General features: G+C 35.2%; 1 protein-coding gene across 1 annotated transcript; it reads right to left on the bottom strand.

Moving 5' to 3' along the window:
• Window positions 1–512: 512 nt before the first annotated feature.
• On the bottom strand, window positions 513–13,752 carry LOC130033558 (amine sulfotransferase-like). The gene is made up of 6 exons (XM_056125325.1): window positions 13,614–13,752; window positions 12,680–12,888; window positions 8,156–8,282; window positions 6,832–6,926; window positions 2,434–2,617; window positions 513–814 (listed from the first exon to the last, which is right to left on the bottom strand). Exons 1-6 carry the CDS (start codon window positions 13,750–13,752, stop codon window positions 696–698), a joined length of 873 nt encoding a protein of 290 aa, XP_055981300.1. The 3' UTR covers window positions 513–695.
• Between the last annotated feature and the right edge of the window lie 236 nt (window positions 13,753–13,988).

Below are 13,988 nucleotides of genomic sequence, written 5' to 3'. Positions count from 1 at the left end.
GAAAGGCATAATAAACACAGTTTTCCTAGCGAAGTATTAAAGTAGCACTGTAGCACTGTCCTCCTGTTGTTTGTCGATTTGCTCGAACAGGCACCAGTGATGTCTCACAACAAATAGTGAGAATTGTTGTTACTTTTTTGGCATATTGAATATATCACAATATGCCAGGCTTTCCTGTGCTGGCGAGATACTCTCAGTAGATTGCTGGGCTCTGTGAGAGGGACAAAGGAATTGAACCTGGGTCAATTACATGCTTGATTCATCTTTGGAACTGGGTGCAAACTTTGTGATCTAATGAACTATCGAAGAGATGCTTCATTTTTTGACACGGAATTTATATCAAATTATCAAAACTTAAATATAAGGATACAATAATTTTAATCTTTATTGATATGAAACATAATAGCAAACAAGGGAAAAAACGCATACTACTGAAAATTCAAGACACTTCTTCTGAATCCTGTTGAAAGTTTCCCATGACTCTTTTTTGTACATGATAACAATACACAGCATGCTCCAAGTGCTTTTAATTTTGAAAGTTTCACTATGCATCAGACAGGCAGCACATTTATGAAGTGACAGTTCATTTTTATTAATCGACTTTTATGACTAATTTTTTATGGGAAGCACTATTGAAATTTATCTAAAATGTGTCCTTTGATAGATTGTTACATGATTCTTTCACACTGCTTCTACTACTCATTTATATCCCAGATGAACTTCAATGGCATGTCTTTCATCTTCCTTTGGAATATCATGTCAAATCTTTCACTTTGCGCCACAGTGAAATGGTTTTTCCAATCACCAATGGTACCTAATGTGATAGTTACATGTTAGATCCTAGTTGAGAAATTAGATTTTTCAAGGCAAAAAATTCCACAAGACTGTTTACTCTCCTTTCTAAGAAAAGATAATAATTATTCATTGAAAATTCAGCTTAAGAATTCACTTTTCCTTATGTAAGTATGTCAAATTATTCCTCTAAAAATTCATCAACTACCATAATGCAATTATGACCTTACTTTAGAGAAAAATAAATATGAATTGAATAACATTTAAGATATATTTTAATAAATTTCAGGCAATATACTTCTCATCAAGCTTTAGTTGTTACATCACATAATTGGAACATAAACATAAAATTGAGGATGTCTTAAATTTTTATATGTAAATCAGTATTTTTTTTGCTTTTTAGGGTCACACCCGGACATTGCACAGGGATTTCTCCTGGCTCTGCACTCAGGAATCACTCCTGGTGGTGCTCGGGTCACCATATGGGATGCTGGGAATCATATCCGGGTCAGCCGCGTGCAAAGCAAATGCCCTGCCCGCTGTGCTATCACTCCAGCCCCCAAATCAGTATTTTTTAAACTGTGTAAACAGAACAGAGATATTTAAGCAACAACGTAATATTAAAAAATGATTCCCAGAACTTCCATTGCTGTAATTTTACTGGAAAATGGAATTTACAGCTGATTGTGTTAATGAAATTCATAGCTGGTTTGGTTACGATATTTGCTGCTTCCAGAACTCATTCAATTGGATTAATGTCATCACTTCTTTCAACATAAAAAATGTTGACTAGGAAATATATTAATCCAAATTTCCTCTCCTGTCCAAAATCTAATACCTCTGTGTATTTTTTATATTTATAATGTATTTAAGGTAACATATCTATTATAGTATGAATGTTTGTGGTATACAATGTACAAGCCGCATCAAAATGCAAAAGACTCTTTTCCTCTCCCTGTATGTCCCTTAAATATGTTTTAAATAAGAGAGATTTAAAATAAAACTTCTAAATTAAATTTTAAATTAAACTGAAATATAACTTTAAGGGTACTATTAAGCTAGCAAATAGAAATAAAGGAAAATTGACAGAAATTCACATATATCCAAATATAGTTAGGAAAGACTTCCTGCCATATTTTAAAATATAAGCTCTTATAAAAGAAAAATAATTGAAAACTAAACTTTAATATTAAGGTTAGTTACTGATTTTCTTTTTTTAAAAAAGTGTTTAGATTAATAGGATATATTTTAGATATTTTCAGGTGAGAACTTGATTTTGCTTAAAAGCCCAATTTGTTATGTTTTGAGGGTTATTGAGGAATTATGGGCTGGAGCGATAGCACAGCAGGCTAGGGCATTTGCCTTGCACACGGCCAACATTGCCGACCCAAGTTCAATTCCTCCGCCCCTCTCAGAGAGCCAGCAAGCAACCGAGAGTATCTCGCCCCCATGGCAAGGCCTGGCAAGCTACCCGTGATGTATTAGATATGCCAAACACAGTAAAAAGTCTCACAATAATACTGGGCCCCCTTGAGCAAATCGATGAGCAATGGGAGCGCAGTGACAGTGAGGAATTATAATATATTTAGCCTAATAACTAGGATTCAAGGAAATGCCAAAACCTAAACCACTAACTCTTACCTTTGCGCAGAAAATGCCCTTCACTTCTTGTTCCAACTATATTTTTGAGTATATCATTGTAATTTGCTCGTGAATCAGATTTCATATTCGTAAATGTAGCTTGTCTCACAACAGCATCCACATCAACTTCACTGAGTTCTTTCCCAAGAAAGTGGCAGAGTGTTTGCACAGCACTTTTGAGATCCTGAAAGAGTTTTGAGTTTGAATGCCTATTCAGTTTATAAGGAATGCATAAGATACAGATTAGTATCTCTCACATTTTAGAAAACAAAATCTATTTGTTCTTACTCTAAGCCTGAAGTTTAAAAAGGATCTGGTGCTTCCTAGTTTTATGTAGAAAGGCAGGTTCTTAGCTTTGTTATACCTTCCAGTCCTTTAATTTTATGAAAACACCTTATTTTTATTCATTGATTCATTCATTTAACCAATACTTTTAGGATGTCTTATGTTTTAGCTGGTGCGCAACCTGATGAGAAATGTAAATATATGCTTCCTGTGTTTACTGAGCTTACATTTTAATAGGGAAAAAACTAAAATAATTGCAGGTCTTTCTTGAATTACAAAAGGATGATGTTCCAATGGGTTTAAGTGATAGCACAGAAGATAGGGCAATTGCCTCACATGCGGCCAACATGGCCAACCTGTATTCAATTCCTCTGCCTCTCTTGGAGAACCCAGCAAGCTACCGAGAGTATCTCGCCTGCACGGCAAAGCCTGGCAAGCTACCTGTGACGTATTCAATATGCCAAAAACAGTAACAACAATTCTCATGATGCAGATGTTACTGGGCCCACTTGAGCAAATCGATGAACAACGGGAGGACAGAGACAGTGACAGTGATGTTCCAACAAATCCATACAAATTGAAAATATCTCAAGTCAGCAAAGATTTTATGCACTAGTGTATATTTTAATATTATCTACTTGAACACAAACATACTCAAATTGGTTTTTTTTAGTTTACAATTAAGAAAATAATCAAATGCATTTTCTTTTATAATTAGGCCCTCCTGTTGATCATCGATTTGCTCGAGCGGGCCCAGTAATGTCTCCATTGGAGATTTTGTTGTTACTATGTCTGGCATATCAAATACGTCACGCGGAGCTTGCCAGGCTCTGCTGTGTGGGCGAGATACTCTCAGTAGCTTGCCGGGCTCTCCGAGAGGGGCGGAGGAATCGAACTCGGGTCGACCATGTTGGCTGCATGCAAGGCAAATGCCCTACCGCTGTGCTATCACTCCAGCCCTCTTTTATAATAAAATATTGAATATATTTTGAATATATTATAATTTATTAACAATTACACTGAAATATATCTTTTAAAAATATTATTCCCCAACTACAAAGATTATTTCTACTAAATTGATATTGTTGTGGTACCCCTGTAAAGTTTAAAAGTCATCATGCTGTCCAGAGAGAAGGTACAGTGATAAGGCAATGTGCCAATCAGGATTCAGCTCCCAGCAATACAAATGGTCCTTATAGCATTGGCAAAAATTTTCCCTCAGCACAGAGTCAGGAATAATCCCTGAGCTCAGACAGTAGTGGCACAACTATTGAAAGGAAAAACGGAGTTATGTTAACTACCATCTTTAATAATTATATGTATCCAGAAAGAAAAAGCTCAACACGTTTAAGAAAGATTTAACATAAGCCTTGCAGTAACACTTTCAAAAATTGAAGATAAAATAATTCTAAAATCCTTCTACTTGGTAGCTTTAGCTTGATACCCAATTTAGAGAATGAATGTTAAGGGCTGGTAGGAATCTATAGGTTCTTACTTTTGTGTCAGAATACCTCACATAAGTCCTTCAACAAAAGCAGGAACTAGATTCACTCCTAAATTACTGTTGAAATAACTTTAACTGTAATGGAGATAGAACAAAGAACACAGGCAGAAGCAGCAATGTGTTATTGACAGAACTTGAAAAATAATTCTGAGTCACAAGAACCAAATTCTGAAGGATGGTGACAGTGGTGGTGGAATTAGTGTTGAAATACTGAATGCCTGTGTTGAAATACTGAATGGGAAGGAAGACTGGGACAGCTCTAATCAGATCAAATAGCTTATTTTGCTACATAATAAGAGATAAGAATAATCACTCTATTGTGGTAAGCAACCAGTTGAGAACTCTCTGACCTGATGCCCAAAGTGCATATATCAACATATATGCATTGAATAATGGGGCAGCAAAATTTATAAAGATACTATTCACGGAATGAAATAAATCTTCAATAGAGACAAAGCCATAGTTGAAGACTTCAACACTCCACTTTCACCATTGGATAAAGCAACCAGATGGCAAATCAGTAAGTATAAAGTGCCTGAAATGAGCATCTGGAAGAGCTGGGATTTATTGATAGCTACAGAATTGTATCCCCTCAAAAAGCTGAATACAGTCTTTTGTAGTGTCCATGGAGCATTATTCAGGATAGATCACATACTAGGACATAAAATAAAATACAGAAAGCCACAAAAATAGAAATTTTATCGAGCATCTCAGATAACATTATGAAGGTTGAAATTAAACGGCAAAGGAGAAGATAGGGGAAAGCTCCAATACTTGAAAACTGAACAGAAAGGTGCTGAATAGCAACTGAGTCATAGAGGAAATCAAGAAGAAATTAAAAGTGTGCTTGAAACTATTCAGATTTAAGAAGCAAACTACCAGAATTTATGAAACACAGCAAAGGTAGTATTAAAGAGGAAATTTATAAAAATACAGGCCTATATTTTAAAATAAAAAAGGTGCATATCAGTGTTCTAAACACATATCTTAAGGACCTAGCCAAATATGAGTCCCCAAATTAGCCAAAGAATGGAGATAATAAAAATGAGAGATAAAATAAGTAATATAGAAATTAAGAAAACAATATTTATGTACAAGGAAACAAAGATCTTGTTCTTTGAAAGAATAAGGAAAACATACATACCCAACTCTTAGCTTGTCATATGGGTGGGTGGGATGAAGAAATAGGAAAATAGATATATTGGATCACAGATGAAAGGGGAGAAATTATAATATATTTCTCAGCAATACAAAAGATTATAAGAGTTCAGTTCTTATGGAAAACATTATGGAGATTCCACAAAAATTTAAGACTAGAGCTCTCATAAGACCCAGAGATCCCACTGCATGGTATCACCAGAAGTGCTAAAATAAAGACATGGAGACACAGTACTCATTGTGGTTCTTAGCTCTTCAAGCCCTGGCAGTTCAAGAGTGGATAATAAAGTTGTGGTATACGTATACATGGAGTACTACTTAGCCGCAAAGAGAAACGAAACCATGCGATTTTCTGCTACATAGATGAAACTGCAGGTTCTTATATTAAATGAAATAAGTCAGAAAGAAAAAGGTCAAGCCTGGATGTTCTCATACAAGTCATAGAATAATATGCCTACCGAGTGATATACAACAAAGCTCAGAGAAGCACTAGTTCTAGATCATTTGTTACCAAAACCAAAATTGTCAAGGAAAGCAACATGAAGAAGAGGTAAACAAGAAGAGGAGGTCTGGAGGGACAAAGATCAGGGACCTTGAGTCCCCCTATGGTATAGAAACAAAGTGTCTATATAATGTATATATATATATTTATATATATATGTTCACTGTACTTTAGTGCACATTATTGTAGCAAAGGATTCAAACTACAGCAATGAATCTTAGATTTGCTACTGTCAAGGTATGAGACTTCGAGGGAGCTGTAATCTGGAGTAAGTGCTATTGGGATGGGGAATGGAGGTAGTGTAGTGGAGGTGGGAACATTGTGTGCCTAAAGCTCATGTAAATAAGTATGTAAATCACAGAGTCTAAATAAAAGAAAAATAGGAATGATAATTTTTTAAATAAAACGAAGATTTTATTCACAGTACCCATAATCTCCTCTGGCTAATCAGTCATATTTTAGTGACTGTTTGTCCTTGGGCTCCAGAGTGCCCTCACTCTTATTTAAGTTTATTAAACTGCTGCCCTAGAAATGTGAGCCTGCCATTTTGCTCTCACTGCCTACAGAAAAGTTAATCACAAAATATTGTACAGTGGGTAGGGCGTTTGCCTTGCACGCAGCCAAAAGAGTTTGATTCCTCCGCCCCTCTCGGAGAGCCCGGCAAGCTACCGAGAGTATTCGATATGCCAGACACAGTAACAACAAAGTCTCCAATGGAGACGTTACTGGGCCCGCTCGAGCAAATCGATGATCAACGGGAGGGCCTTTACTTTACTTTACTATCTGTATTGAGAAGAAAACCCTTACGAGGACCAATAATTGAGGGCTGAGCAGGAAATTAGTACACAAAAAAGTCTATTAGATATGACTATAACAGGGAAAACCTCGGTCATTGATACAAAGATGAGAAAGGTTTCAAAGAAACACATGCTAATGATACTTCTCTTACCTTTTTCATCTGCTCATATGACAAGAACAGAATATTAAATTTATGTCTGTTTTCATACCAGCCTTTGATGTGATCAAACCAAATGCTTCCCATCACTGTGAGGATAATGAATAAATAGCAAGGTAAGTGTGTTGCTTTCTTTTTTGTCTTTTTTTTAAATTGCAATTTTTTAAAAAAAAATTTATTAGTAAGAAACCATGAGGTACAGTTGTAGACTTACACATTTTTGTGCTTGGGTTTGAATTATACAATGATCAAATGCCCATCCCTCCAGTAGTGCCAATTTCCCACCACCACGGATCCCAGTATCCCTCCCACCCCTCATCCTCTCCATCCCACCCTGCCTCTGTGGCAGTGCATTCGCTTTTGATCTCTCTCTCCTAATGGGTGTTGTGGTTTGCAAAAGAGGCAATAAGTGGCAATCATGTTTATCTATAGTCTACTTTCAGCATGCTTCTTCCATCCTGGGAGGATCCTCCCAACACCCTTTATTTGGTGTTCCCTTCTCTATCTGAGCTCCCTTTTCCCCTAGCATGTGTGGCTGGCCTCCAAGCCATGGAGAGAAATTCCTGGTACTAAATTATCTTTTTTTTTTCTTTAAGCAGAAGTCTTTTTAACGAAAGTTCCCAGCTCTTGACAACTGTTTTTCCTTTTAAAATGAAGTATGGGGAAAGAATAATATGACTTTACTAAAACCTACTTTTATTAGCCACTCTTTCTGTGAAAAAACAGTGAAAAATAGTAAGCCCAAAAAACAGACATTTTTTTTACGTTAGGCAGAATCCTTTTACTACTTCTTCCACATTCAAACATCTCATTATGTTTATTTTTAAATCTGTGCTAAACAATTTCAGCTATCCATAACAAAACAGAACCTGAATATAATCTTCTAAATGAGTGGCATCCCTGTTCTACATTCCACAATCCTTGTGCACCATTCTGCTCTCTGTAGTAGATGACTATACCACACTACCATGTGATTCCTACACAGGACAATGACAGACTGCAAAAGGCACAATAATTCTATACATAGCTATGCACAAACATATCCTTCTAGCTTTGGCTCTAACTAGTTAGGATGGTAAGTTCACGGGAAGTTCTCTTATGATCTAGTCAAAATACTATTTCAGCAGCACGTGACTTTGCAATACATGGTTGAAAATCTCCATCATAAGGAGATGATGATAAAAATTATGAGTGGCAGGTTAAATTACACTAATGTAGTAACATAAGATCCCTCCCACCTATCATTTGCTTTTCTCCATCTTCCAAAATATTTTCCTTAAATTTACAAATTTGGCTAACACTAAATAAATTCAGTTACCTTTCCCTTCTAGAAAATTATCCATGAAAAAGTCCATATTTTCACATCCTTTTAATACTGCCACAAAATTTGAAAAATGAAAATATGAAGTAATAACATCCTTGGGGTTTCTGTAGATATATACAATCTGTAAGAGAAGAATGAAATAATTTTAGCATGTCCTGACTTATGCCCAGTTTCTTAAACTCCTATATAACATATCATGATATGACTGCATAATCATTTATTTCATTTAATCATGGTAATTTATATTGTCAATAGGTAGTACTATTTTAAAGACAAAATCAAATAGACAGTCACTTAACAATTCATATGTACAAGAACATAGGACAAATTTCAAAAAGTGAAATTATTTATATGAATTTTATTAACATACCAAATTAGTCCCATAGAAAATTAGTAAAGTAAAGTAAAGGCCCTCCCGTTGATCGTCGATTTGCTCGAGCGGGCCCAGTAACGTCTCCATTGGAGACTTTGTTGTTACTGTGTCTGGCATATCGAATACTCTCGGTAGCTTGCCGGGCTCTCCGAGAGGGGCGGAGGAATCGAACTCGGGTCGGCCATGTTGGCCGCTTGTAAGGTGTACGTCCTACCCGCTGTAGCACAGCGGTAGGGCGTTTGCCTTGCATGCAGCCAACATAGAAAATTAAGTTAGATTTAATATGCAAAGATTCATTGCAAAATAGTGACTAAAGCAAAAACTAATTAAAAGGTACAAAAAGGGCTGAAGAGATAATATAGATGGTACAGTGGTTAGCGTGCATGCCTTTCATATGTCCAACCTGGGTTCAATCTCTGTTACCCAATATGTCTCCTGATCTCCCCTCGGTAGTGATCCCTGAGCGCAGGGACAGGAGTAAGCCTTGAGCACCACCAGCTGTGACCCATAAAGCAAAGAAACAAAAACAGGATGGTTTAAAATACTAATAAAATACATAAAATACTATCAAAAATTGCAAATGGATTAAGGATTTAAGTATGTAAGTAAAACTGATATCAAAGTTATTTTGCTTTTTGCTGAAGTGTTTTATAATCAAGAAAAAATTGTACTAAAAAACAAATTGTTGCTGGGTCAAATCGGAGCTTACTTTTGTACATGGTGTTAGGCAGAGATCTAAACCCACAATGTGATATCATTTCACACCACAGAGACTGGCCCACATTCAAAAGAACAAAAGCAACTTGTGTTGGCGCAGATGTGGCGATAAAGGGACCCTCCTTCACTGCTGGTGGGAATGCCAACTGGTTCAACCCTTTTGGAAAATAGTATGGACGATTCTCAAAAAATTAGAAATTGAGCTACCATTTGACCCAGCAATAGCACTCCTGGGAATATGCCCCGGAGAGGCTAACAAGTATAGTCTAAGTGACATCTGTACTTGTTTGTTCATTGCAGCACTCTTTACAAAAGCTAGAATATGGAAAAAACCTGAGTGCCCGAGAACAGATGACTGGTTAAAGAAACTTTGGTACATCTACACAATGGAGTACTATGTAGCAGTTAGAAAAAATGAAGTCATGAAATTTACATACAAGTTTTACTACATGGAAAATATCATGCTAAACGAAATGAGTCAGAAAGAGAGGGACAGACATAGATTGCATTCATCTGGATAACATAAAGTAGCAAAATAAGAGACTAACACCCAAGAGCAGCTGTGATAAATACCAGGTTGTTCACTCCATGGCTTAGAAGCCAGCCACACACTGTAGGGGCAAAGGCAGCTCAGATAGAGAAGGGAGCACCAAATAATGGGTGCTGGGAAGATCTGCCCAGGATGGGAGATGCATGCTGAAAGTAGTCTATAGACAGAACATGATTGCCACCCAATGTCTCTTCTGCAGACCACAACACCCCAAAGAAGAGATAGAACAAAAGGGAGTGCCCTGCCACAGAGGCAGTGTGGGATGGGGGATGGGGGGGTGGGAGGGATACTGGGATTGGTGGGGGTGGAGAATGGACACGGTGGTAGGATGGGTACTGGATCATTGTATAACTGAAACCCAATCACAAAAACTTGTAAGTCTACAACTGTACCTCATGGTGTTTCACTAATAAAAAATAAATAAATAAAAACAAAAAAACCCAAATTATTGTATTTGACTATATTAAGTTTAAATAGATGGTGCTAATGAAAAGAAACTTAATGTGAAACAAATCAGGCCATACGATTAGTAACAGATTGGTCTCCAGGATATGCACGTAAAACACATCAATAATACAAATATATAATAAATTAGATAAAAATAAACAAAAATACTATTTAATAAGAAATTGCGATCAACAAACATACAAAAATACTATCAATCTCATTAATCATTAGAGAAATACAATCTAAATCATATAATTATAGTTAAATGAAAATTAAAATATGACAATAGAAAATTTAAATATCATTGGAAAATTGACTGGCAAAAAATTTATATAACTGTTATTTCATGAAAAATTGGTACAAATTCTTCTTTAGAAAATATGTGTACTTTGTGTATTTGCAATTTTATTCTTGAATCATATATTAAATGGATACGAAATTATACTTCTAAAGCATTGTCTTATAAATAAATTAACCCAATTAAAATTTTAATACATTACTATAACAAATTATTGAGAAAAACTATGAACTTTTTTAGCGGTGTGTTAAAATAACTACTACATGTAGTTTGGAGTTAATCCATAAGCATAAAGTGATTAAATTAAAAGTGAGTCTTATTGCATTCAAGAATAAAGTGGGTGAAATGCTGGTTTTCTTCATAGTTGCAAAAAAAAGTCATTTCACATTAGGGTTTTTCTGAAAAAAGAAAATTAAAATATGAGAATAGAAAATTTAAAATTTTGAAAAAACAAAAACAAAAGTAAGCTTCAACAAAAAAAGAGCAGAGAAATTATCAGTATATATGTTCCTAAAGTCAGTTGCAAACAAAGAAAAACAAAGAAAAATTGTCAAAAATGATAAAGTAATGTAAAAAAATGGAGAATATTTTTATCAAAACATATTTTTCTATAGGTATAAACTACAGAAATAGAAACATTGGAAAATCAAAGGGAAAGACTGTGGAAATTTATTATGTAAAAAGGTAGATTTCAAAAACAGTCGCAAAAACTACTTAAATTATACGCTGATGCTCTTACAAAATAGCATGCAACAACCATATTTTAAATAAAATGCAGCATTACACAAAATATAATTTTATGTAAAAAGTGGGCTGGAAGGATAGCACAGTGGGTAGAGAGTTTGCCTTGCACACGGCCCGCACAGCTGACCCCAATTCAATTCCTCTACCCCTCTCAGAGAGCACGGCTAGCTACGGAGAGTATCTCGCCAGCACATCAAACCCTGGCAAGCTACCCGTGACATATTCGATATGCCAAACACAGTAACAACAAGTCCCGCGATGGAGATGTTACTGGGCTCCCCAGCAAATCGATGAAGATTGGCAGGACAGTGCTATAGACAAAGCAAAACTATGTATATAATGAACATGCATAGAGAAAGTTGGAGAAATTGTATAACTACTATGATGAGAGAAGTATTTTCCAGCAAGACACAAAACCTAAAAAATAGACTGGGGTTCCAAACATCACAGTAAAGACAGTTTAGAAATAAGAAGTCTACATAATCTCTAAACAAAACACAAACTGGCAAAATAGATGCATCATTGAAATGCTTCTAAAAACCATAAAGGGAAAGACATGCTAAGAAAAATGGCACAATAGTAGAAACAATACCTAAAAGATTAGAAATCTAGAAAAATTGCATTCTAATTTATTAAAAGTAAAAGATACACAAATTATTGCTAATGCCAATCATTGGAGAACATGAGAAGAAACAAATTATCTTAAATGCTGTTTGATAAATCATAAATTGTTAGATTGTGAAAATAGTAGATAATACCTAAGAACATAATACTGAAAAATTTCTTTGGAAACTTTAAATGGAAAAGTCCTCTTTTGGAAAAATATTTCATTGGAAATAAAAGTAGAAATATTACTGTTACAGCTTTTGCACAAGCGTTGTACAACAATATTCCTCAAATATTTTTTCACCATATAAAATCCTACTAAAACATTTAAAATGCGATTTTATGGGATTACATCAAAGAAAATGTGCTATGTGTTTTAGGATTACAAAGCAAAAAATCTGCACGGTGATATAATTTAATTGCTTAAAGTTTCACATTAATTTTACTTATGTTTGGGATTTCCCAAGTTATTCTACAGAGGCCCGAGGGTCTATTCCAGAGATTATTAGTCCACCAAGCCACCAGTTTAATGCACGGGCCTGAGCATAATGCATTACTCCAGAATCACGGCTCACAGTGATCACGGTACAGTGTCCCTTGGGTAATCATGTGGCACTGTGATAAAGGAAAGCATTTAACCCTTGTACCATCTGCTAGCCCCTACTGTGTAAAACCATAATATAGGGATGTAATAATAATTTTTAAAGCATTTGGATGACTGGAGATAGAGAAAGAGACTTGCAGGTAATTTTGTTTGTGCTAAAAGCTATTTCCAAGACATACTTTAGCTTTTTTGTTTTTGAGACCATTTGGTACTAAATAATACGGCAGATGAGAAGAGAAAATGCGAGGGGATGGTCTCTTGGTGTAGTCCAGCTTGCGTCTGTTGTATTCTAGAAATGGAGCTAGCTCAGCTGTTTTCATATTGTCAGTTTGATTACGATATGTCTCAAAATAAATCAAACTTAATATCTGCTGAGTCCAGATGGTACCTGTGAAAATAAGGAATCATTTTCAACTCTGAGTTCTTTTTAATGTTTATTTGTTTCATTATTTTTTGGTGAAATAAGAAAGACTTTATTGAAACTTATTAAGAAAATGTGAGGTGAGAGAAAAGCGAAGTACATGTTTGAGAACACATGCATCTCCAGAATGGAAATAAGCGGGCAAAGAAACACAGAGAAAAGCAAGTGAAAAATATGTTCAAGGGATAATATGAGCTTGAAGAACAAGCTTGGAAGTTAAATGCCATTTTAAATGCTGTACATCTCTAAAGTACTTGGAGCTTTTACATTTTTTTATGCTCTTCATGGCCATGTGAATTTACCTGTTTGTTGCTATCCTACATTGAAATTGAATAAGTCAAGAGTACTTAGTTCCTTTTCTCGCTGGAGGATCATAAGTGTTATATTTTCATTACAGTGCTTCATATCAAAACTTCTTGATTTCTTGTCTTTTTGCATGCTTCCTCTTAAACTTCTATGTGGCTTCCTGTTTCTGTATCTTATTTCCTTTTATTGAAGTTTAGTATTTCAAAAATTTAGGGAAACTGAGAGCTCAGGACCCCTTTTATATATTCACTTTTATACCATAGCGTACTGTTTCCCTATAAAGCTTAACACATGAATACATACATTTTTATACCTGAGAAAAAGCACATTGGTTCATATTCATTACCAAACCAGAAGGAAGACTGATAACATGTCTTCAAACTTACCTGATTTGGGGTATGTAATTATGAAGACATCATCATCTCTAATTTCAAAATCCTCTAGATTCTCTAGTAAGTCAATATCAACCATGGAACGTTCAAAATTAAAGCCTTTAAAGTTCAGTAAGTACTCATTGCTGTCCATAATTATTTACCTATAAGTAAAAAGAGAGAAAATTATTTCATGTTCTTAGAATTGTATGATAATCTACTAGCATTTACTGAGTCTTAAAATTGTGGCAAGTTCCATTTAAATGCCAAGTGTGTTTTAACTTGTTCAGTATAAAATGTAGCATTATTCACAGTAGCCAGAATCTGAAAACAACACGAGTTCCCAAGAACACATGACTACTTGAAGAAACTATGGTACACAACAGAATA

The sequence above is a fragment of the Sorex fumeus genome, unplaced genomic scaffold, assembly GCF_029834395.1.
Source record: "Sorex fumeus unplaced genomic scaffold, SorFum_2.1 ptg000054l, whole genome shotgun sequence".
Taxonomy (NCBI): domain Eukaryota; kingdom Metazoa; phylum Chordata; class Mammalia; order Eulipotyphla; family Soricidae; genus Sorex; species Sorex fumeus.
Note: the sequence above shows the minus strand (reverse complement) of the source record. Positions and strands in the feature narration are given on the sequence as shown.

Bases quoted from the DNA above. Each gene is read 5' to 3' on its own strand.
- LOC130033558 (XM_056125325.1), bottom strand. From the start codon at position 13,752: ATGGACAGCAATGAGTACTTACTGAACTTTAAAGGCTTTAATTTTGAA. The intron at 12,889-13,613 runs GTAAGTTTGAAG...TTATTTTCACAG, and splicing joins AATTACATACCCCAAATCAG to GTACCATCTGGACTCAGCAG. The intron at 2,618-6,831 runs GTAAGAGAAGTA...AAACTCTTTCAG, and splicing joins CATATGAGCAGATGAAAAAG to GATCTCAAAAGTGCTGTGCA.